Raw genomic sequence first — 24094 nt, forward strand, 5'->3', positions numbered from 1 at the left:
TGTTTATGGCTGATTTGTTTTGGTGGATTTTTAGATGAAGATCTTGAAATTGAGCTGGTTGAGGAGGAGCCGCCGTTCCTGAGAGGGCACACAAAGCAAAGCATGGATATGAGCCCCATCAAGATTGTTAAGGTGAGAAGAATGGGGCTTTTTTACCTGGAATACCCACCAGCTTGTTTTCTTGAAGTGATAGTATCGGCATAAACAGGACTCAGGCTCTCTGACTGGTACCCAGGGTCTCTCTCTTGTATGGAGAGGGGCTGGGCTCTTGCTTTCCTGTTACACCTTCGTCTGCATATATTACCGTATTTGGAGAGAAAACAGAGGTAAACAGAAGAGCTGGCTCTGCCACATTGCTTTGTTGAGGACATAGGGCTTGCATCTTTGGTGTGCTGGAGGGCAGAGCTGCAAGAACGGAAACCAGAATCCTCAAACATTTTGGTGTGGGAAAAGATTATCTGGAAGGTCTGCCAGCCCAGCAAGTCCATATAATGCTCCTAATGGTGGTTGGTTTGTTTGTTCTTTGAGAAAAGGTCTTAACTATGTAGCCCAGGTTGGCCTGGAACTTTCAGATCTCTACCTGCCTCTGCCTCCCGAATGTGGGATTACAGATGTGAGCCCCACATCCAGCTGTGATCCACTGTTAGTTTGTCAGTGTTCTTCTTATGAGGTCTCAGCTGCTTACATTGTTAGTGATTCACTAACCTGTAAGGAAGCATGTGATGAATCTGATTGTTAATTCTGTCTGAAACACTCATACTGGTCTGCATTCTAGTTCTTAGGGTTATACAGAATGTTTTTCCATCCATCCCCCTCCCCCGTGCGCCCCCCCCCCCCCCCCCCCCCCGTGTTTGCATGTCCACACATTCATGTGTGTGAGTACAGGCATGTGGCTGTACTACAGTTCACATATGGAAGTTATATGACAACCTGAGGTGATAGTCCTCATCTTCCATCTTGTTTTGGATGAGTACACCAGGCTAGCTGACCCTTGAACTTTGGGATTTTTTTTTTTAATCTCTACTTCCGATTTCATTGTAGAAATGCTAGGATTACAAAGATACACACTGCTGTGCTGGCTTTTGTGTGGCCTCTGGAGATCTGAACTCAGGCTCACACTTGTGGGGCATGTGTTTTACTCACTGAGACATCAACCCAGTATTCCTCTCTTTTTCATGGATTTTCTTTTGTTTTTGAGTCAAGGTCTCACTACATAACCCTGGCTAGCTTGGTACTCGTTATGTAGCCAAGGATGGCCACAAACTCCCAGGAATCCTCCTTCTAGGATCATAGCTGTCTACGCAGTACCTTGTTCCCGACTTTTCTTCTGCCCTTTATGCATTTAAAAGTAGCATCATCCTCGTTCTCTAAGGATTCTCCTCCTTAAGCTAAACGTTCTTTCACTAACTTTTAATTTTATTTGTATGTGTTACAGATGATCCATTTCTTTCATGTAGCCTGAGACATTGATGTGAACTTTATTCCTTCTCCCATTTTGAAATGACAGTAATTCAACCATCTGCCCTTCTCTGTATTCTTAGGCAGAGTCTCAGCCATGTTGCCTTGGCTGGTCTGAAACTCACTATGTAAACCAATCTGCCCTCAAACCGCCTCTGTCTCCAAGTGATGGGGTTAAAGGTGAAGAGCACAAGGCCGAGCTAACCGCCCACCTTTTCCTAGGTACTCAGTGCACACTCCTTCTTCCTCTGTTGCTTTAGAACCCAGATGGCTCACTCTCCCAAGCAGCCATGATGCAGAGTGCCCTGGCCAAGGAGAGGCGGGAACTGAAGCAGGCCCAGAGGGAAGCTGAGATGGACTCTATACCCATGGGACTCAACAAACACTGGGTTGATCCCCTGCCTGATGGTAAGGCTCTGGAGTGTGGACCTCTTTTAAAATTAAATCTGAGGCTTTGTCTATATACGAAACAGTTGGTACTGCAGACACAGAGTGAAAATTTAGCCTCAGTTTCTCTTTTACATTGGAGCCTGGTCATAGATTTTTTTTTCTTGAGACAGAGTTTCTCCATGTAGTTTTGTGCCTGTCCTGGATCTTGCTCTGTAGCCCAGGCTGGCCTTGAACCCACAGAGATCACCTGGCTGTGCCTCCCGAGTGCTGGGATTAAAGGCGTGCACCACCACCACCACCACCACCACCACCACCACCACCACCACCACCACCACCCACCACCACCCACCACCACCCACCACCTGGCCCTGCTTTAGTTTTTAAACAGTTGTTTAAAATAGATGTTTCAGTGGCCTTGGTCGCATCATCATCTTCTGAACAACTTTAGGACTTGTATTCTAAAGGCAGTGCAGTGTAAGGGCTGGAGATGTAGCTCAGTGGTAGTTGTTTACCTAGCGTGCATGAAGCTCTAGGACCAGTTCCCAGCACTGGGGAAAGAAAGAGTATAATATGACGTAGATGAGGTTGCCCATGCTTATAATCCCAGCACTTGGGAGGCAGAGGCAGGGGATCTCTCTTGAGTTCAAGGCCAGCCTGGTCTATATAGCAAGTTCCAGGACAGCCAGGGCTACACAGAGAAACTGTATTTGGGGGGGAAAAAAGTTCCAAGGCCAACTTCAGCTACATTAAGACAATCTGGGCTATATTTGATCCAGTCTCAAAAACAACAAAGAACATAAAGATAGTATAGTCTTTTATGTATATGTGTGTTTGAATGTATGTACACATGCCGTGTGCATACAAGTGCCCTTGGAGACCAGAAGGGGGCAACAGATCTCCTGGAATTAGAGTTACAGGCAGTTGTAAGCACCTAATATGGGTGCCAGGAGCTGAACTTGGGTCTTCTACAGGAGCAGTGAATTCTCCTAATGGCTGAGCAGCCATCTTTCCATCTTTCCAGCCCCTGTGGTTTTTTTTTTTTTTTTTTTTTTTTTTTTTTTTTTTTTGTGTGTGTGTGTGTGTGTGTTGTGCCTGAATGTTATCTCTTTGCACCTTGTGTGTGCCTGGTGCCCCTGGAGGTCAGAAGAGGGCTTTGGGTTCACTCAGACTGGAGTTACAGATGATTGTGAGCCACCGTATGGGTGCTAGGAATCCAACTTGGGTCTTCTGCGGTAACAGTCAGTGCCCCTAACCACTGGCTATCTCTCCAGCCCTGAGTTTCATTGTGTAGTTCTGGCTGACTTTAAACTTACTGCATAGCTCAGGCTAGCCCTAAATTTGCAACAATCCTTCTGCTTCAGCCTTCTTTGTATTGGGATTGCAGGTTTGAGCTGTCATGACTGGCTAGAACCTGATCTTTTTTTTTTTTTTTTTTTTTTTAAAGATTTATTTACTATGTACACAGAAGAGGGTGCCAGATCTCATTACAGATGGTTGTGAGCCACCATGTGGGTGCTGGGAATTGAACTCAGGACCTCTGGAAGAGCAGTCAGTGCTCTTAACCTCTGAGCCATCTCTCCAGCCCTAGAACCTGATCTTTTATAGGGCTTTGTAGAGTATGTGAAGGCAAGGGAGTAGTAGCCTGTGTTAACAGCTTTGCAGTAGACAAAACACTAGGAAGTCTGTGTGGATGGACTAGTGTGTTGTTCTGGTGGCGAGGGATGAGGCAGGATTGGCAGGCCAGGGCTTTGTAGATGGTATTAGGTATCTGGGCTAATCCTAAGTGCATCATAGAATATAAAAGTGTTGAATTTCCAAAAAAATCATCAAAGGGCTCTGCAGGAGGAGTTGGAGAGGGCCAGAGTAGATGCTTCAGGTGGAGTAGCAGGCTTTTACGATAGTGAGAGGAGGGTGGTGGCCTGAGCCTGGTGCTCTCAGAGAAGAGGAATATCTTTGAGAAGGGTAGCTTGTTGAATGTGGGGACGGGGAAGTAGGAGTGGCCACATGGGAAGTAGGAGTGGCTACATAGCTCCAGGTCTAATGAGAGCCCCCAGTGAGTAATGGTACCTCTGGGATAAGAGACTGACAAGAAGCAGGTTTGTGGGTAAAGTGTGATGGACTTGTGTCTCAGTTAGCCGAAGACACCTCAGTTGGATATCAGGAATACTCAGAAGAGGGATCTGTGCTGTAGACAGAATTTGGGGGCATTATGCTAGCTTAGACAACAGTTTAGATGGAGAGAACAGATGGATTAGCGTTTAAGGGGTAGAAATATTCTTCTATTTTTCTTTTTTTTTTAATAATAAAAAAATCTTCTAGAGCCAGGGAGGTGTAAAGTGTTTGCCTTGCCAGTACTTGGACTTCGTTCAAGCCCTGGAGCCATGTTAATGAAGCTGGTCATGGTGCTGTGTGCTTGTAATCTCAGCACTGGGGGCGGAGGAGGACAGAAACAGGTGACTGAGACTTGCTGGCCAGCCAGCAGGGCCCGCTTAGCTAGTTCCAAACCAGTAAAAGACCCCGTCTCAGGAGAAAAAAAGTGATGACTCCTGAAGGACCCCTGATGTTGTCCTCTAGGTTCCACAGGCACGTATGTGTGTGTACACATACTCACACATTGATACACATGTGTACCTACATCAACACAATGGCGCGCACATGCACATGCGCATAGAATCCTTCATTCCCTAGGAACAAACTCCCTCCCCCTTGTACCCTCTAGTAAAAGGCTCCCTGTGAGACTCCTTTGGCCTCTTTCAAAGCTCACTGATTTGCTGTGTAGATTGAAGTAAGTGGGGGAGGGGAGAGAGTGAGAGAGTGTTTTTGTTTGTTTGTTTTTGAGACAGGGTTTCTCTGTGTAGTTTTGGTGCCTGTCCTGGGTCTTGCTCTGTAGCCTAGGCTGGCCTCGAACTCACAGAGATCCGCCTGGCTCTGCCTCCCGAGTGCTGGGATTAAACACGTGCGCCACCGCTGCCCGGCTGTATGTGTGGTGTTTTAAGAGGGGATCTTACTATGTGGCCCTGTCTCAGACTTACATATATATGAATTTAAATGTTTATTTTTATCATTTTAAGTTATGGGTCTATACCCACAGAGCTAGAGGTGCTGGACGCCCGGTGTTGGTTACAGGTGGTTGTGAGCCACCTACACTGACCATCTCTCCTGCCCCTGAGACTGGAGTATATTTTTATGGGTGTTTTTACCATCAAATTTATAACATTTTTGCATTTTTTTGAGAAAGTGCCCAAAATTTTCTTTATCTTGCTCGTTCTTTCACTCCCAATTCAAGCTACAAATTTTGGGGTTAACTTGAAAACATTAAAGCAGGTGAAAGTCCCCAAGACACCACACACTGTACGACTTCCAGCCCAAGAAAGTGGAGTAGTGGTGTCAAGGGAAGGTGAAGGGGGCAGAGGTTTCTTTGGAGAGCTGAAATGTAAAGTTAGGTGGTGATGGGTCACAGCTTTGGGTATATTAGAAATCCTTGAGCTAGCGCTTGGAAAGAAGGCCATGTAGCAGTTGCTTGAGGCTGGCACTCAAGTTTGCTCTCCTTTCCAGCGGAGGGCAGGCAGATCGCTGCCAACATGAGGGGCATTGGGATGATGCCCAACGACATTCCTGAGTGGAAGAAGCATGCCTTTGGGGGCAACAAAGCGTCTTATGGGAAGAAGACCCAGATGTCAATCCTCGAGCAGAGGGAGAGCCTGCCCATCTACAAACTGAAGGAACAGCTGGTGCAGGTGGGTGCGGTGTTTCTCCGGGGGCTGTGTGTTGGGTGCTGGAGCTTGAGTCCGGCCAAGCACTGTTCTGCTGAGCTACAACCCCAGTCTCCTCAGTGTGTGTGTGTGTGTGTGCATATGTACATGTGTGTGTGCATGTGATGTAGGGGCTGGGCACATGCCTGAAGGCATGTGTGGGGGTTGGAGGACATTTTGTGGGTTGGATTTCTCCTACCTTTACATGGGTTCAAACTCAAGCTTGTGTCAAAGAACCTTAAGCCACCAAGCCGTCTCACAGGCTCCTTACTTTATTTTTTTAGGCATGGCTTCATTCTAGCTGGCACAGGCTGACCAGAAACTCATTCTGTATCCCAGGCTAGCCTTGAAATAATGTTGGGGGTTGGGGATTCAGCTCTGGGGAAAAAAAAAAGAAATAATGATGATCCACTCTCTTACCTCAGCCTTCCCCATGCTGTGATTACAGGTGTGAACCACCACACCTGCCTTTAAAATATTTTTTTTAAGATGGGGTTTCATGTATTTTTTAATCTGGCCTCAAACTTTCTGAGGATGACCTTGAACTACTGATATTCCTGCCTTAGTTCTGGAATTATGGGCATGTACCACCACATAGAAGATCCCACATGTACTAGGGATCTTCTCCCAGCCCTTCCTTGTGATTTTTTGAGACATCTTGTCCTACCATATCCCAGGCTGACCTAAAACCTACTGTGTAGCCTAGATTGGCCTCAAACTCAAAAACATTCCTCCTTCCTGCTTGGTGTTTTGCCTGCCTGTATGTCTCTGCATGGCATGCATGCCTGTTGCCTGCAGAAGTCAGAAGAGGGCACTGGGACTACTGAGGTGCCATGTGGCTGCCGGGATTCAAACTCGGGTCCTTTACAAGAGCAGCCAGTGCTCTTAACGCCTGAGCCATCTCTCCAGCCCCTGTGGCAAATTTTAATAACTGTTTATATTGTGCTGCTTTCAGGCTGTGCATGACAATCAGATCCTAATTGTAATTGGAGAGACAGGATCTGGGAAGACCACACAGATCACCCAGTACCTGGCAGAGGCAGGCTACACTTCGAGGGGCAAGATCGGGTGTACCCAGCCCAGAAGAGTGGCAGCCATGTCCGTGGCCAAAAGAGTATCAGAGGAGTTTGGTTGTTGTCTTGGTCAGGAGGTAAGTGGTTGGAGAGGCTGCTGGGTGAATTCCAGAAGAAAAACAGAAAGGCCCAGATACCAATCTATAAAATGAGAATATTACTACGTTTTTAGATTTCTCCAAGGAGAGAGGTTTTCATTGTCATCAAGTTATTCAGGGTCAAGTTCAGGGCAGGGCAGTCTTTGCTAGAGGAAACCACTGGGATCTTGATTAATTTCCTCTCTGTTAGGAGTATGAGGGCCAGTCGGATGATTTCACAAAGGGACTTCGTGCTTAGGTTTGCTTCTTCTGTCTTGTGTAGGTGGGCTACACCATTCGATTTGAGGATTGCACCAGCCCAGAAACAGTCATCAAGTATATGACAGACGGCATGCTGCTGAGAGAGTGCCTGATTGACCCCGACCTCACTCAGTATGCCATCATCATGTTGGATGAGGCCCATGAGAGGACCATCCACACAGATGTACTCTTTGGATTGTTGAAAAAGGTAAGTAGATAAACACTGGTTTCTGGGAGTAGGATTTGAGTGCCGTGTGACATTTTGCATGGTCTTTTCTCGTAAACCACCTTACATTTCCCTTTAGACAGTGCAAAAACGACAAGACATGAAGCTGATTGTCACCTCAGCCACCTTGGATGCGGTAAAGTTTTCTCAGTACTTCTATGAAGCACCCATCTTCACCATCCCTGGTCGAACCTATCCAGTGGAAATACTGTACACAAAGGAGCCTGAGACAGACTATTTGGATGCCAGTCTGATTACTGTCATGCAGATCCATTTAACAGAGCCACCAGGTGAGGGGAGTGGAAGGCTTTTGTCTTAGGCCAAAAATCCTACTGTGAGCTAGTCTTGAGAAAAACACATTTTTTTTTTATTTTTAAATTTATTTTTATCTTGTGTGCATTTGTGTTTTGTCTGCATGTATGTCTGTGTGAGGGTATTGGATCTTGGGGTTACAGACAGTTGTGAACTGTCGTGTGGTTGCTGGGAATTGAACCCAGGTTCTCTTTGTAAGTCTCAGGCATGCATATTTGGAATGGTGATGGAAATGTTAAAAAGGTGATATAAGGTTTAAATGCACTTAATTAAATGTAGATGGATGATAACCTCTTGGTTTATTTATTTTTGTGATTTTTTTTTTTTTTTAGGATTTATTTATTATATATATAGTGTTCTGCCAGCATGTCAGAAGAGGGCACCAGATCTCATTACAGATGGTTGTGAGCCACCATGTGGTTGCTGGGAATTGAACTCAGGACCTCTGGAAGAGCAGTCAGTGCTCTTAACCGCTGAGCTATCTCTCCAGTGCCCCCCCCCTTTTTTTTTATTGAGACAGGGTTTCTCTTCGTAGCCCTCTTGGTTTCTAGAGCTCATAGTGTGAGTGTGTATTTTCTGTGTGTGTGTGTGTGTGTGTGTGTGTGTGTGTGTGTGTGTGTGTGTGTGTGTACAAAACAGCAGTGCTGTTGGTGTCGCTGTAGCCGTTCACACACAGGCAGAGTCTGGCGGTTTGTACCTGTGGGTCCAGCTACCAAGAGGTAAATCAGGAGGATTGCTTGAGCTAGAGGTTTAGGGCCAGCCTGGACAACATGCTTCAACTCTAGTTCAGAATAAAACAGATCCAAGTCCACTTGCAGGCTCATAATCCTAGCTAGCCAGCTAGGCAGAGAGATCTCAAGTTCAAGGCCTGCCTGGACAACTGAGTGAGACCTTGTCTCAAAATTTTACAAAGGGAGAAGAGGGCGGGGATGTGGCTCAGTGGCAGACATGCCCAAGACTCTAAAGTCTACCTCCCGTACCACAGAAGAAACAACAGAACACCCCCTCCCCCCCACTCCCCACCCCCCACAGAGACAGTAAGTGATGCTTCATTCTCTTCCTAGGTGATATCTTGGTTTTCTTGACTGGTCAGGAAGAAATCGATACTGCTTGTGAGATCCTGTATGAGAGAATGAAGTCCCTGGGCCCTGATGTCCCCGAGTTAATCATCTTGCCAGTGTACTCTGCCCTCCCTAGTGAGATGCAGACCCGGATCTTTGATCCAGCTCCTCCTGGCAGCAGAAAGGTAACGTGGGGCTAAAAGGAGGTTGTTCTGAATACTCTGAAGTCACGTGGGGTCTACAGCCTCCCCGGCATTACAAGCACATGCCACCACGCCTAGCACTTCTCTGTGGGTTCTGGGTCTTAAACTCAGGTCTTCAGACTTTTGAGACACGTACTTTACCAACTGAGCTATCCCGTGTCTGAGTTCATCATTTTTAAACGAGAATAATTGATTTTACAGCTGGACGTGGTGGCATGTGCACGTCATGACACGTGTGTGGGTCAGAGGACAATTTGCAGGACTCAGTTCTGTCCTCCCACCATCATTCAGGTCGTCAGGCTTGGTGGCAGGTGACTACCCACTGAGCCGTCCTGCACGACCCTGCGTGAATTCTGTTTTGTATATTGTTCATTAGTTGATAGACATGAGGTTATTTCCACTTTGGGATATACCGTGAGTGCTTCTGTGAACATTTGTTTACCACTTTACTGGGGTGTCTGTTTCTCTGAGTGTAGTCCTAGCAGTGGAGATAGATGGGAGGACACACGTGCTGTCAGGAGGTGGAGGGGTGAAGGGTGAGGGAAAAATAACTTCATGCTTCTACCTTGCATAGCTGGGTGCAGACTTGGGAGGGGCAGACGGTGAGTTCTTCCTCTGTCTTGTTTCTGTTGGTTGGATTGGTTCTTTGTTTCTTTTTTTTTTTTTTAACTATTTATTTATTTTTTAATGTTCATTGGTGTTTTGACTGCATTTATGTCTGTGTAAGGCTGTCAGAAGCCCTGGAACTGGAGTTACAGACAGGTGTGAGCCACCATGTGGGTGCTGGGAATTGAACCCAGGTCTTCTGGGAGAGCAGCCAGTGCTCTTAGGGCTGAGCCATCTCTCTAGCTCCAAGGTTGGATTGTTTCTAAGCAGGGCCTTTGTGGCTGTGTGGCAGGTAAATCCCTTTCAGGGCCAGTAGATACTGGTCTGATGTGAGACATTTTGGTGCCTCCCAGCAATGATTTTTCTAAGCAATTGTGTGTGTGTGTGTGTGTTTTTAAGATTTATTTATTTATTATGTATACAGCATGTGTGACCAGAAGAGGGCACCAGACCTTATTGCAGATGGTTGTGAGCCACCATGTGGTTGCTCGGAATTGAACTCAGGACCTCTGGAAGAGCATTTGGTGCTCTTAACCTCTAAGCCATTTCTCCAGCCCAGCAATTGTGTTTTACGAGCTGAAACTCTGGGTGGAAAACCAGTGGCAGAGCCAGGCTGAGAGTCATAATCTCGTAGATCACAGATACTGCTGCACACACACACACACACACACACACACACACACACACACACACACACACACTGTGAAACTCCTGTGGCCTCCTGGTTCATTTTACGATGAGGAGAGAAGACGCAGTCCTCGTCCTGTCCACATATGTGCCCGGCCCATTTGTAGTCTAGATGTCCCTGTGGGAGAAAGAAAAATCTCATTTTGCAGTGGCACATGTCACTCCAGGACATCTGTGCTTTCCCAGGGAGCTAGAAGAGTAAACTTAGAGTAATCATCTGCTCTGGACAGTGAGATGCACAGCTCGTTAGACCACCTGAGGTTGGCTCTGGCTGTCCTGCTCGACACCTCTGAGGCACCACCCACTTCCGAAGGAACCTTCAGGTGGAGGCTCTTTCCCATCTGGACACTGGAGACCTGAGCCGGCGTTAAGTGTCACGTGTCTAGAGGGGGATGGCAGCAGATCCCTGGGAAATGTGAGACCTGTTCCGGCTTCAGCTCACTCTGGCTTTGTCCTTCTCATCTGTAGGTCGTGATTGCCACCAACATCGCGGAGACGTCGCTGACCATCGACGGCATCTACTACGTGGTTGACCCTGGATTTGTGAAGCAGAAAGTTTACAATTCTAAAACAGGGATCGACCAGCTTGTGGTGACACCGATTTCTCAGGTTGGCGGCATCTGTCATAAGCTCTTCTCACAATCCTGGTGAAGGTCTTTCTGGGACTCATTATGGGTCTGGGTGGGTCCCTCTCCCTCCCTCCTTTCTTTCCTGTTTGTTTCAAGACAGGGCCTTGCCAGGGTCTCTGTAAGTTCTAGACCAGCTTGGTCTACATATCAAGTCCTGGCTGTCCCAGAACTTGCTTTGTAGATCAGGCTGGCCTCAAACTCATAGAGATCCTCTTGCCTGCCCCCCAAGCACTGGGATTAAAGTCGTGCACCACCACCCCCTGGCTTTGTATTCATCTTTTATAGCAGGCATGCATTAACTTTTATAGTTTGTACAAACCAACACAGTTGACCCAGTTCCAGGCACTCCTGGGTATCTCACATGCACTGCCTCAGGATTCTCACAGCAGTCCTGAGTAGTAGATAGCACCATCATCATTTCACAGTCAGGAGGGTAGGGCATAGCAGGAGGAAAGGACCTGCCTGTTACCACATAGTTGGGAGAGGCAGAATTTGGGTCTAGAAAACCTGGGTGCAGCAGATACGCTCTGTACAGCTTCTCAGGACAGTGTGTCTCTCTCCTGATGACCAGTCATTGGCTCCATGTGCCTTTCCTGATTTGGAGAGGCGTCATGGGAGTCTGTGCAGTCCTGGTCTGAGTGTGTGAGTGTTGTCTGGATTTAGATATGGCTCATTGTCCTTTTTTTTGTTTGTTTGGTTTTTTTTTTTGAGACAGTTTCTCTGTGTAGCCCTGGCTGTCCTGGAACTCACTCTGTAGACCAGGCTGGCCTCAAACTCGGAGATCTGCCTTCCTCTGCCTCCCGAGTGCTGGGATGTACCATCATGCCCAACCATTTCTTTTTTTTAAAGGGCTTGATTTTCTACACTGTTAACTATTACACATTCTACATTGGATGTTTACTAAAGTCTTAAAGTAAAAGTCATATAGTGCTGGAGAGAAAGCTCAGCAGTGAAGAGTGCTTACTATTCTTGTAGAGGACTTGGATTCTGTTTCCAGCACCTGTGAAGGGGTTTACAAACCCTGTAACTCCAGTTCTAGGAAATACAGTTCCTTCTTACGGCCTCTGAGGGCCCCTGGGTGCATGTAGTACACATAAACTCATGTGTGTACCTCCGTATCCACATAAAAATCATAAATCTAAAGAAATAAGCTGAGAGGTGATGGCACATTGCCTTTAGTCACAGCACTCAGGAGATTGAGGCAGGTGGATCTCTGTGAGTTCAAGACCAGGTTGGCCTACAGAGAAAGTTCCAGGACAGCCATGGTTACACAGTGAGAAATCCTGTCTCAAAGAAACAAAAAACGAGAGAAAGAAAGAAAGAGAGAGAGAGAAACCATGCATAAGCCACCCATAGACTAAGCCACTGACAAGTTGTTAAGGTGTTTTTCTCCAGCCATTTCATCCTAATCATTTATACAGACACATCAAACACTTCATAAGCTGGACATGGTGGTTCAGGCCTATAATCTCAATACTTGGAAGGCCAAGGCAGGAGGATCTCTGTGAGTTCAAGACATAGACCCCTAGGCATGATGTCAGGCACACACCTTTAGCACCATTAATCCCAGAACTACTCATTTCAGGCAGCCAGGGCTACATAATGAGACCCTGTCCCAAAAAACAAACAGAACAAAAGCCAACAGTTACTAAAGTTAGTGTCATATTGATTGTAACTTGTGCTTTTCATCTGATGAGTTGTCATTTTGTCATTAAACATTGCAAAGCCAATTGTAAAGTGGCCGCAAAGTCATTGGTGTGGTCTGCATAACTTAGTTAGTTTGCTTCCAGTTTTGGTCATAACTGTGGGGCCGGTGTTTTATGATCTATTCTGCTCTCTGTTTCTTTCCTTCACCCGCCTTGTGTGTGCTTCCCTGGAACAAACTTCCTACAAGTACGAGAATTGGGAAGGGCACCTCCAGTGTTGGGAATGGGCCTAAGCTGGTGACTGAGAAGCCCGCCCCAGTTCTGTGCTGAGTCTGTCCTTCTGAGCTTCCCTTTCCCCAGCTCTCATGCTTAAAGTCTGATGACCCAAACTCTGCTTCATAAAAAGCAGTCAGAAAACATTCGCCAGTCCCCCCCCAACAGATTTCCTGGGTAGACCTGCAAAGCGATATTTTACAGCTGGAACTCTGTATGCTCACCCTCTAGGCTCAGGCGAAGCAGAGGGCTGGCAGAGCTGGGAGAACTGGCCCAGGGAAGTGTTACAGGCTGTACACAGAACGTGCCTACCGAGATGAAATGCTGACCACCAATGTGCCGGAAATCCAGAGAACCAACCTGGCCAGCACAGTGCTGTCCCTCAAGGTAAGAACCAGTCACTCCTGGGATTGGCCTGGGGAACCGTCTACCCCACGGACCTCTTAACCTCAGGAACCTCCCTTGGAATGAAGTGCGATGTCTTTCAGTGTCTTTGATAACAGCTCCCTGTGCAGGTCTGGGCTCAAATTGCAGTTTCCTGGGAGTGCACAGTTTGTTTCTTACTGTAATAACCAGCAGGATATTTGGTCTACTAGGTTTTAGTTATGAGACATTTTCTAAAAAGAAATTAGACAATATAATCACTGCCAAACTACAGATAAACGTATTTAACCCCAGTCACTTTAGCTTTCAGATACAAATCTATTCTTTCCTTGCATTTTGTGTGTGTGTGTGTGTGCGCGCGTGCGTGCGTGCGTGCGTGCGTGCGTGCGTGTGTGTGTGTGTGTGTGTGTGTGTGCACATCTTACTATATATTGGCCTGGAACTTGCTATATAAACTAGGTTTGGCCTTGAACTCAAAGAAATCCACTTACCACTACCCCCAAGTGCTGGGATTAAAGGCATGTTCCATTACATTGGATAAATTGTGGCTTTTAAATCTTTAACATTTATTTTCATTATTTTTAATTATGTGCATATGTGTGCATGTGGATCTGTGGATATGAATGCAGATGCTCTCAGAAGGGAGGGCCAGAGGTGTCAGAATCCCACTGATGGCTGTGAACCTGACATGGATGTTGGGGATTGAACTTGGGTCCTCTGGAAGAACAGCAAAACTGCTCAGCCATCCCTCCAGCCTGGAATTCTGGTTTATAAAAGGGGAAAGGATGTACTGGTTCTGAAACTTTGCAAGGGGAGGCTGTCCAGGTCCCAGCTGTCCTGCAGGGCTTGCTTTTCAGTCGGAATTCTGCTCTTCCTCTCGCTGTCCCCAGTGAGGATCTTCAGTCTCTTTTGGCAGGAGGAGCCACATGAGTCATTTCCCAACTCGTGGCATGTCCCCTGACGCCAATGCTGCCCTGGAGCCCGGGTGCTTCACCAGTGCAGAGTGCTCTCTGTCATTTATTATTCATTTCATGTGAGAGAGGCTAAAGCAGAGCTTCGGAGAGAAGCCCGCTGTGGTCCCTAGAGGGCCAACAGGGAGGCCTCTCTGGCCCAGACTGCTTCTTTGGCCATGTGACTGGGCAAGTTCATCTGCTCAGCCCTCTCTCTGTTCTGTGAGCTTGTCCTGGGAACTGTTAATAGTGTTTGTTGGAGATACAGCTGGAATGATGCAGGCAAAGGCACTTGGCACAGTGATTGCTGACATAACTCTTCATGGTTATTATTCACACAATAAGCAGTTATTGGATACCTGCTGTGCTTATGATTGCAGACACTTTATGAGGAAGAAGTGGAAAGCACACACCCTTCATACAGACTTGAAGAGAGCATCATTCAGTCACTTTATCAAATTAGCTGACGATGTGTTAGCTCCTGTTTTGTGCCATACTGTGTTTGTGAACATAGTTCCTGTACATGGAACTCGTGAATAGGAGGCGTGTTGGCACTGTCATATCCCAGCCACCTACTGTGGTGTGAAACACTCCACAGATGTGCAGAAGGCAGGACAGTGATGCTGTACTCTTTTACTATTGTAAAATATTCATAATATAAAATGTACAGCTTGCTTTGAGCTTTTTTGTCTGCCTTCCTGTCTTCCTCTTCCTCCTCTTCCTCCTCCTTCCTCCTCCTTCCTCTTTATCCTCTTTTTTTTTTTTTTTTTTTTTTTTGGTTTTTTGAGACAGGGTTTCTCTGTGTAGTTTTGGAGCCTGTCCTGAATCTCGCTCTGTAGACCAGGCTGGCCTCGAACTCACAGAGATCTGCCTGGCTCTGCCTCCCTAGTGCTGGGATTAAAAGCATGTGCCACCGTTGCCCGACTAGCCTCTTCTTGTTTGTTGTTTTTTGAGAATGGGCTTCACTGTGTAGTCCTGTGTGTCCTGGAACTCACTGGTAGACCAGGCTAGCCTTGGACTTTCATAAAGATCTGCCTACTTCAGCCTTGAGCATTGGCATTAAAGGTGTGTACTACCACACCTGGCTGGTGTTGGGTTTTATTTAAACCTGCAGCCACAGCACAATCAGCTCTCACTCCCTCACTGAGCCACACCACTAGCCATTGGAACTTTTTTTTTTTTAAAGATTTATTTATTATGTATACAGTGTTCTGCCTGTATGTATGCCTACAGACCTGAAGAGGGAGGGCACCAGATCTCATTACAGATGGTTGTGAGCAACCATATGGTTGCTGGGAATTGAACTCAGGACTTCTGGAAGAGCGGTCGGTGCTCTTAACCTCTGAGCCATCTCTCCAGCCCCCTATTGGAACTTCTTTTGCCGTTTTTGTTTTTATTTTGAGGCAGTCTTGCTGTGTAGCTCAGGCTGGCCCCAAACTTGTGACCCTCCTGTTACTATTCCCAGAGTGCCAGGATGATAGATGTGTGCCATTGTGCTTGGCCATTGTAAGCTTGTAAGTGTTAACTGCACAACATTAGGTCTAGTCTTCGTACAGCCGTCAGCTTGATCTGTCCCAGAACGTTTACATTATCCCTTTAGCCAACTCCCTTTCCCCACTCCCTAGTCTTTGCTAGTAACTTCGCTGCATTCTGAGTGTGCGCATTTACCCAGTCTGCATATCATGCGCACGTGAATTCAGACAGTGTTTGTCCTGCAGTGTCTTCCTGGCTTCACTTAGCAGAATGCTTTTGAGGTGTGTGCAGGGTGTAGTGTGTGCTGGGATGTCATGCCTGTCTTAGGATAACGTTCCACTGCAAGTGTTCAGTGCATTTTCCCTCCATTCATCTGAGGATGGTTATTTGGGGTGTTTCTACCCTCTGACCCTTGAGACTACTGCTGCTGTGACCATGAGGGACAGTATTGAGTTCCTGCTTTCAACATGTTTTAGATTATTTACATGTGTATGGGTGCTTTGTCTGCATGTCTGGTCTATCTACCATGTGTATGCCGTGCCCGAGGAGGCCAGAAGAGGGCATTGGATCCCTTGAGACTGAGGTTGCAGAGTTGTGAGCTGCCCCATAAGTGTTAGGAATTGAACCTGGGTCCCTGGAAGAAGCCAGTGCTCTCAACTGCTGAGTCCTCTCTCTGACTCCTCAATATGTTTTTTGTTGTTGTTGTTTTTAAAGACTTATTTATTATGTATACAGCATGTATGCCTGCAGGCCAGAAGAGGGCACCAGATCTCATTACAGATGGTTGTGAGCCACCATGTGGGTGCTGGGAATTGAACTCAGGACCTCTGGAAGAGCACCCAGTGCTCTTAACTGCTGAGCCATCTCTCCAGTCCCTCAATATGTGTTTTAAGATTTATTTTTTATTATGTGTGTGGCTGTGTGTGTGTGGATATGTGCACATAGGTTCCGGTACTCCCAGAGGCCCTGGAGCTGGAGTTATGGGAGGTGTGAGCCTCCTGACATGGGTGCTGGGAACTGAACTCGGGTTCCGTGGAAGAGTAATGTGTGCTCTTAACCGCTTGACCATCTCTCCAGCCTCCTCCTGATGTTTTTAAGTATAAACCTAGGGATATATAAGTTGGGTCATATGGTAAATCTATGTTTAACTTTTTAAAACATTTTATTTTTGATAACTTGTTAGCCCTGGTTGTCCTGAAACTTAGAGAGAGCCAGCCCTTCCTCTGCCTCCTGAGGGCTAGAATTAAGAAAAACACCGGGCCAGGCCGGGTTTTACTTTTCAAACCACCACCAAACTACTTCCCATACTCCTGTAAGAAGGCTGCAGGCCGTGCTGTTTTTTCTATCCTGCCACACCTCTGCTGCAGCACTACTGCACTGTAGTTTTCACTCGCACTGCCTGCTGGAGCGCGTGTTCTTCTTTGGTGAAACATCTGTTTAAATCTCCAGCTTTGCTTACCACCCCACCTCTCCTGTGAGCCTTTCCCTTTGTTCAGTGACCGAGAGTGGAGATGAGTGTGTGTGGAATGCATACGGAGGGCAGAGGACAACTTTTGGGAGTTGGTTCTCTCCTACCGTGGAGGGCGGGTGCGGTGTCTAGGGATCAAACGCAGATTGTCAGGTTTGCACAGGAAACAGTTTTAGCAGATAGATCATATAACTGGACAATTTTTTTGGTGTTTTGAGACAGGGACTCACGTATTCCAGGTTGACTTAGAACTTGATGTGTAGTCAAGAATGACTTTGAACCAAGTTTACCAACCCCTTTGGGGGGGGGGGTGTCGGTGAGACAAGGTCTTACTATATAGTCTTGAATGGCCAGGAACACTCTATATGTAGGGCTGGCCTTGAATTCACAAAGACCCACCTATCGCTGCCTCTCTTGAGTGCTGGGGTTAAAGGTGTGTACCATCTCACATAGCTTCAGCCTGTTTTCAAAATTGAGTTAAAATTTGCCCTTTTGTTCTGTGTGTGTGTGTGTGTGTGTGTGTGTGTAAGATTTATAATTATGTGTAGCATGTGTATTTGCATGTGGGTGTTTGCACATGAGTGCAGGTGTTTTAAAAGGCCGGAGCACTGGATTGACTGACTATGAACTGCCCAGTGTTGGTTCTGGGGCCTGAACTCCAGAAGAACAGCAAAGTGCCCTTACCTATGAGCCGTCTCTCTAGCACAGAAGGAATGTTTTTTTAAGTTTCCTGAGGGGGGTAGGGGTTTAGCTCAGATGGTAGAGTGTGTGCGTCCCATTCATGAAGCCTTCGGTTCCTTCCCTCGCACTGCATAAGTCGGGCATAGCTGTGCCCGCCTGTAATTCCAGCACTCCACAGTGGAGACAGGAAGAGAGTTTCCTGAGAAAATACATGGTTGTTAATCTTCTGAGCTTCATGTGGTCAGAGTCTGGAGGTTCCTGCCACTCTGCCTGGGCTTCCTAATCGCATTGAAGAAACAGTGGAGCATATGATGGGATGCCTCCGTGTTAACTGGGGAGGCTCATCTTCCTGTCACTGTATTTTCTAGGCCATGGGCATTAATGACCTGCTGTCCTTTGACTTCATGGATGCCCCACCGATGGAAACTCTGATCACAGCCATGGAGCAGCTGTATACACTGGGCGCCCTGGATGACGAGGGCCTGCTCACTCGCCTGGGCCGCAGGGTAAGGGGCAGAGAGAATTTGTGGTGCCTTGTGGGGGATGCCTGGGTCAGTCTCCCCTGGAGAAGGTTTGAGTGGGTTAAATGCTCTTTAGAAGGTGGTGGAGGGGAATGGATAGTGGGAGCCCAGGCTGGCCTGAACTGTTATGTAGCAAAGGATGAACTCTGATCTTCCCATCTCTGCCTCCCAAGTGCTGGGATTCAGGCAGACACCACAACTGGCCCTAAATGCCTTTTATTTTCTTTCAAGAAATGAGTGGAGTTTATTTTTACTTAAGGCTTATTATTATTATTATTGTGTGTGAATGCTGGAGGCGGTCATGGATGCCAAGTTTGTGGAGTTGATTTTCTCTTTCCACCTTTGCGTGGGTTCTGGGATTGAACTCAGGTCACTAGGTTTATGTGGCAACTACCTTTATCTGCTAAGCCATCTTACCAGTTTGAAGTTTTGCCTTTTTATTTTTTTATTTTATTTTAGTGTAGACAGACTTTTCTTTTGGGCTGCCAGCTCACAAAAATTGACACAGAGACTTCTTAGTAATTACGAGAGCTTGGCCTTAGCTTAGGCTTGTTCCTAACTAGCTCCTGTAGTTTGAGTTAGCCCGCGTTATTAGTTTGCTCTCCTCCACAAGGCTCCCACCTCATCCCCGTGCTGCCCGTCCTGCTGCCTCAGCGTCTGGCTGCGACTCCGCCTTCTTCAGTGTCCTCTGTGCCTGGAAGTCCTGCCTAGCTATTGGCCACTCAGCTTTTTATTGAACTAATCAGAGTGAGACATCTTTACAGTGTACAAAAAGATGATGCTCCAACATTTTAGTTTTAGTTTTTGGGGGACAGGGTTTCTCTGTGTAGCCCTGGCTGTCCTGGAACTCACTCTGTAGACCAGGCTGGCCTAGAACTCAGAGATCTGCCTGCTTCTGTCTCCCAAGTGTTGGGATTAAAGGCGTGTGACATCACTGCCTGGCAGGTTTTGCTTTTCAACTTGAATTTTATATTATCACTTTAAAATGTTTCTTCTTAACAAAAAAGACTGTTTACAATTAGTTTTACTAGTATTGAATCTAGTCTTGGTTATATTTATGATTATTACTATTATTGTTGTTGTTATTTTAGAACAGGTTGTTCTGTATGTGCCCAGGCTACCATGGGACTAGCTCCCTGTATAGTCTCAAAAACAAAGAAAGGGTATCAGCAACATTCTCATTTACATCAACAGTAGTTACGTTCTTAAGCTCTGAGAGCTTGTTTAGCAAAGTAAATTTGTGGTGGAGACAGGCACCCCACATCATCATGGGGACGTCTGTGATGTCTTTTCCACTGACTAGTGAGTGCCTTTCATGACTAGTCAGTCCATGTGCATTGTCTACAGGGAAGCAGTTGTAGTTATTTCTTCTTCCTGTAGATGGCAGAGTTTCCTCTGGAGCCAATGCTCTGCAAAATGCTCATCATGTCTGTGCACCTGGGCTGTAGCGAAGAGATGCTGACTATTGTGTCCATGCTGTCTGTGCAGAATGTCTTCTACCGACCCAAGGTAAGGTGCTCAACCCCATGTCCCGATGGGTGTGGTGATATCAGCCTGGGCTGTGGTGTGTGTTGGAGATGCTATGACACCCATAAGGCGCCCATATGTTCTCTGCTAGCTGCTCACTTAGTAGTTGTTAGGTAAGGAGTGACTTTCTGCCCCACTGCTTGGCAGGATAAACAGGCCCTTGCAGATCAGAAGAAGGCCAAATTCCACCAGACGGAAGGGGACCATCTCACCCTGCTGGCCGTCTACAACTCCTGGAAGAACAACAAGTTCTCCAACCCGTGGTGTTATGAGAACTTCATCCAGGCTCGTTCCCTACGCCGGGCCCAGGACATTCGCAAGCAGATGCTGGGCATAATGGACAGGTCAGTCAGGAATGGGTGACGTTCGTGTTTGGGTGGCCATGTCTCCCCGGGTCTTACGACCGCTCGCCTCCAAATGCATCTGCACAGCTGCAGGCACCTGTGGGCTCGTTTCCCACAGAGCCTTTTCCTCCAGAGTTCATCTTTCTTGTGGGCTGTCTCCTCAGGCAGGCGTGTAGCTAAGATCTTCAGAAACTTCCAAAGAGGAAGAGAATTGAATTAGTTAAGAGTGTGTTGTATAGTCGGGCGGTGGTGACACACATCTCTAACCTCAGCACTCGGGAGACAGAAGCAGGTGGATCTCTGAGTTTGGGGCCAGCCTGGTCTACAAGCGGGTTCCAGAACAGCTGGGGCTGTACAGAGAAACCCTGTCTTGAGGTGGGGAAGAGGGGAGGAATGCTTTGCTTACAAACCTCTGGATCATTAGTCCGGGGTTGAATTCTTGCCTGAGCCAAGTATCTGGCTTTTATAGCTTCCTATTGCCCTCCATGTCCAGCGCTGCCTCTGTAGTGCTTTGAGGAAGGTCCAGCACATGCTCACTGACAGGCTCATGTCTTCTCTGCTCTTACTGTCCTGATAGGCACAAGCTGGATGTGGTCTCCTGCGGGAAGTCCACAGTCCGAGTGCAGAAGGCCATCTGCAGCGGGTTCTTCCGGAATGCTGCCAAGAAGGACCCACAGGAGGGTTACCGGACACTGATTGACCAGCAGGTGGTCTATATCCATCCTTCCAGTGCTCTCTTCAACAGGCAGCCGGAATGGTAGGTGGCACATCCTGGGCAGAGAGGAACCCTAAGTCTCTACCACCCCCACTTCTCATTTTGATTTTGCTTGCATTTCTAGAGTAGCAGAAGCTCAAAGTAGGGACACTACCAAGCTCCCCCTCTTTTCCTTTAATGTGTGTGTTTATGTGTGTACAGGGGCACCTCTGTGCGTGGGGGGGCGGGGGCAGAGGACAGCCTCAGGAGTCATCCTTGGGAACACAGTCTTTCTCCTCTTAAGATAATCTTGTTGCCTGGAGCTCACCGTGAGACCCGATTGGTGCTTCTGCCCCTCAGCACTGAGGTTGCAAGTGCACATCACCATGCCCAGCCTTATGTAGGGGCTGAGGGCCGAACTCAGATCCTCATTCTTGCAAGGCAAGCATTTTACCTACTGAGTTGTCTTTCCAGTCCATAAACAGCCCCTTTAAGAGAAGTAAATTGTAGGAGTGAAAGCAGGGAAGATCTTAGAAATCATCTACTGGTGAGATGGTCTTAAAAAGATTTTTTTCAAGGCGAGATCTCACTAAGTAGACCAGGCTGGCCTCGAACTCACAGAGACCCACCTACTTACGGCCTCCCAAATCCTGGGATTAAAGGCGTGTGCCACCACACCCAGCATGGTCTTTAAAAGTTTAAGCCAGGCATGGTGGCTCATGCTTGTAATCCCAGCTCTCAGGAGGCTGAAGCAGGAAGATTGCCTTGAGTTTGAGACCAGTCTGGGCACACGTGGAAACGCAGTCTCAACAAACAAAAGCAGGACTGGAGAGGTGGCTCAGCGGGTGTGGGTGCTCGCCGGGCGGGCAGACGCCTGAGCTCGGTCCCCAGAACCCACAGAAGTGGGGGTGGAGGAAGAAAACCGACTCCTCAGAGTATCCTCTAATCTCCACACACGAGCTCACACTCACACTCACACACACACACACACACACACACACACACACACACACACACGTACACTTAAAGGTGTGTGCCCCCACACCGGCACTACCCGCTGTGCCTTGTCCGCTTGGCCCTCCCTATCCCTTGGTAGTAATGTCTGTAGCCCCTCTCCAGAACCTTGGAATTCTGTGGAAACCAGCTGAGAAACCAGTTTGATTTTACAGATCAAGAAACTGGAATTTGTCAGGCAGTGGTGGCGCACGCCTTTAATCCCAGCACTCGGGAGGCAGAGCCAGATGGATCTCTGTGAGTTCGAGGCCAGCCTGGTCTACAGAGTGAGATCCAGGACAGGCTCCAAAACTACACGGAGAAACCCTGTCTGGAGAAAGGACCTGGGATTTAGAGAGGGACAGAGCTGTTTGACTGTCACTTGATGAGCTCAGGCCTGAGACAGGACTAGAGCTCTTTCCCTGTCAGCAGTCTTGTGCTGGAGGAGGGTAGGCTCGCAGTCATGGGGCGTGGCTTTCATAAACAGACCACCGTCTCCTGAAGGGTAGACAGGAGAAATGATAGAACAAACTGTCAGCTTAGCTGTGGTCCCCAGGGGACCAGACTGGCCCTGGGGTGGAGCCTGATCCAAGGCCTGAGTCCTGTCTCTCTCCCACAGGGTGGTCTACCATGAACTGGTGCTGACCACCAAGGAGTACATGCGTGAGGTCACCACCATCGACCCCCGGTGGCTGGTGGAGTTTGCTCCAGCTTTCTTCAAGGTCTCCGACCCGACCAAGCTGAGCAAGCAGAAGAAGCAGCAGCGCCTGGAGCCGCTGTATAACCGCTATGAGGAGCCGAATGCCTGGAGAATCTCCCGAGCCTTCCGGCGGCGCTGAACATGAGCTGAGAACTCACACGCCTCTCCTGCAGCTCGTGGCTTCCCCTGGCTGATGACAAGCCGCTCCTGTGATGGCCTGTCTTCAGCTGAGCGTTTTCAAAACCTGTCTTCATAGTGTTCAATAGAAACAGACTGAAGCAGGACTTTGGCCAGAGCCTTTAATCTTGGGAGGCAGAGGCAGGCGGATCTCTGAGTACGAGGCCAACCTGGTCTGCAGAGCTAGTTCCGGGATAGCCAGGGCTACACATTAGAGAAACCCTGTCTCAGAAAATCACACACACACACAAATCGGACAAGTTGTTCATCCTGGCATGGGTGATGCATGACACACAGCAAGGGCCCTGATGCCCCAGCTTGTGCTTGCTGAAGGAATGAACTGTGACACTCATGTCCCATGTTGACCTCACTCCCTACCCCTCCCCAGCCTCTGTATTTGGATTTTTACCTCCTGGAAATATTTATTTTCTTAAGGAAACAATGGTTTATTATGGCTTTTTCTTGGGGGGGGGGGGGGCAGCTGAAATGTCAGGCTCCCAGCCCAAGTTCAGGTGGGGCCCGTGGTGGAGTCTCCTAATAGCAGAACCTCTCTGGGTCCAGGAATGATGCTAAGGCCAAACCTCCAGTCTGTCAGCACCACTGGCGCTAGCTCGGCCTTGAGAGCACGTGGTCCCAGATTAACCAAGTCTGCAGAGTGCTTCAGCCTGGTGCCTGGTGGTTGGGGATGCGGCATCTGAACACAAAGCTCTCCTCAATCCCGTCCCTTCTGTCACACTCCTCATTGAGCAGTGCGTTCTGTTTCCTTTGAAACAGCAAGTATTGACACTATGGCAGTGTTTGTGCTTTGTTTCTGCTTTTTCCTCCTGAAGTCTTCAATGGACTGAGCAAAGCCTCCTTCCCACCATTGCCAGCAGAAAGAATCCAAGGAACATAGACCAGGAATTGAGGGACAGAATGTGTGTCCTTAGATGTCACCCTGGGAGGACCTGTGTGAAACAGAAGTAGGAACCCAGCATCCAGCTCCTGGTCTTTTTAAGGAACACTGGACAGTTGACAGATATACATGTCATCCTCGGAACGGGGCCATGCTAACATCCAGACTGTTGTCCTTTTCTCTCCTCTCGGCTCTCCTCTCCTCCTCACTGGAGATGGAATGTATATCCTCCATACTGAGCCCCAGCCCCAGAAAGGGTGTTTAATAGGTCAGGACCACAGAGCTGATTATGGATGCATCTGTAGATATTCCTTCACTTTGTTACTCAAGATCTGGGGCCACTTCTCTGCTGTGACAGTACTTGGGTCTGACCCGACTGCCCATCACAATAGCCATTTCAACTACCGGCCAAGACTCCTTTGGGGGGAAGAAGTCTCCTGTTGAGATTTGGAGGGTGAGCTGGCCTGTCAACAGTGGGCAGTGGGGCCCTTGGCCCTGATTTCTTTCCATACCCCAATGTGTGTTTGAAACTGGGTCCCACTTTATAGCCCAGGCTGCCTTTGGATCTAGCCTTCCAAGTGCTGGGTTTCCAGGTGTACATCACCAGTCCAGTTTTGTCTCTTTAGAAACAAA

The 24094-nt window shown here is 47.8% G+C and overlaps 1 protein-coding gene across 1 annotated transcript in view; it reads left to right on the forward strand.

Annotated features, from left to right (window-relative positions):
- Dhx8 (DEAH-box helicase 8) overlaps positions 1 to 23008 on the forward strand; it is a 37488-nt gene extending 14480 nt beyond the window's left edge. Inside the window, exons 10-23 of the mRNA XM_006970630.4 lie at positions 35 to 132; positions 1719 to 1866; positions 5404 to 5585; positions 6556 to 6750; positions 7034 to 7219; positions 7317 to 7527; positions 8614 to 8795; positions 10575 to 10715; positions 12886 to 13041; positions 17979 to 18116; positions 19512 to 19640; positions 19806 to 20002; positions 20580 to 20759; positions 22309 to 23008. Of these exons, the coding sequence (XP_006970692.1) occupies positions 35 to 132; positions 1719 to 1866; positions 5404 to 5585; positions 6556 to 6750; positions 7034 to 7219; positions 7317 to 7527; positions 8614 to 8795; positions 10575 to 10715; positions 12886 to 13041; positions 17979 to 18116; positions 19512 to 19640; positions 19806 to 20002; positions 20580 to 20759; positions 22309 to 22528 (2363 nt within the window). The 3' untranslated portion in view covers positions 22529 to 23008. The remainder of the gene's footprint in view (positions 1 to 34; positions 133 to 1718; positions 1867 to 5403; positions 5586 to 6555; positions 6751 to 7033; positions 7220 to 7316; positions 7528 to 8613; positions 8796 to 10574; positions 10716 to 12885; positions 13042 to 17978; positions 18117 to 19511; positions 19641 to 19805; positions 20003 to 20579; positions 20760 to 22308) is intronic.
- The last annotated feature ends 1086 nt before the right edge of the window (positions 23009 to 24094 follow it).

Source organism: Peromyscus maniculatus, chromosome 8 (assembly GCF_049852395.1).
Source record: "Peromyscus maniculatus bairdii isolate BWxNUB_F1_BW_parent chromosome 8, HU_Pman_BW_mat_3.1, whole genome shotgun sequence".
Lineage (NCBI taxonomy): Eukaryota > Metazoa > Chordata > Mammalia > Rodentia > Cricetidae > Peromyscus > Peromyscus maniculatus.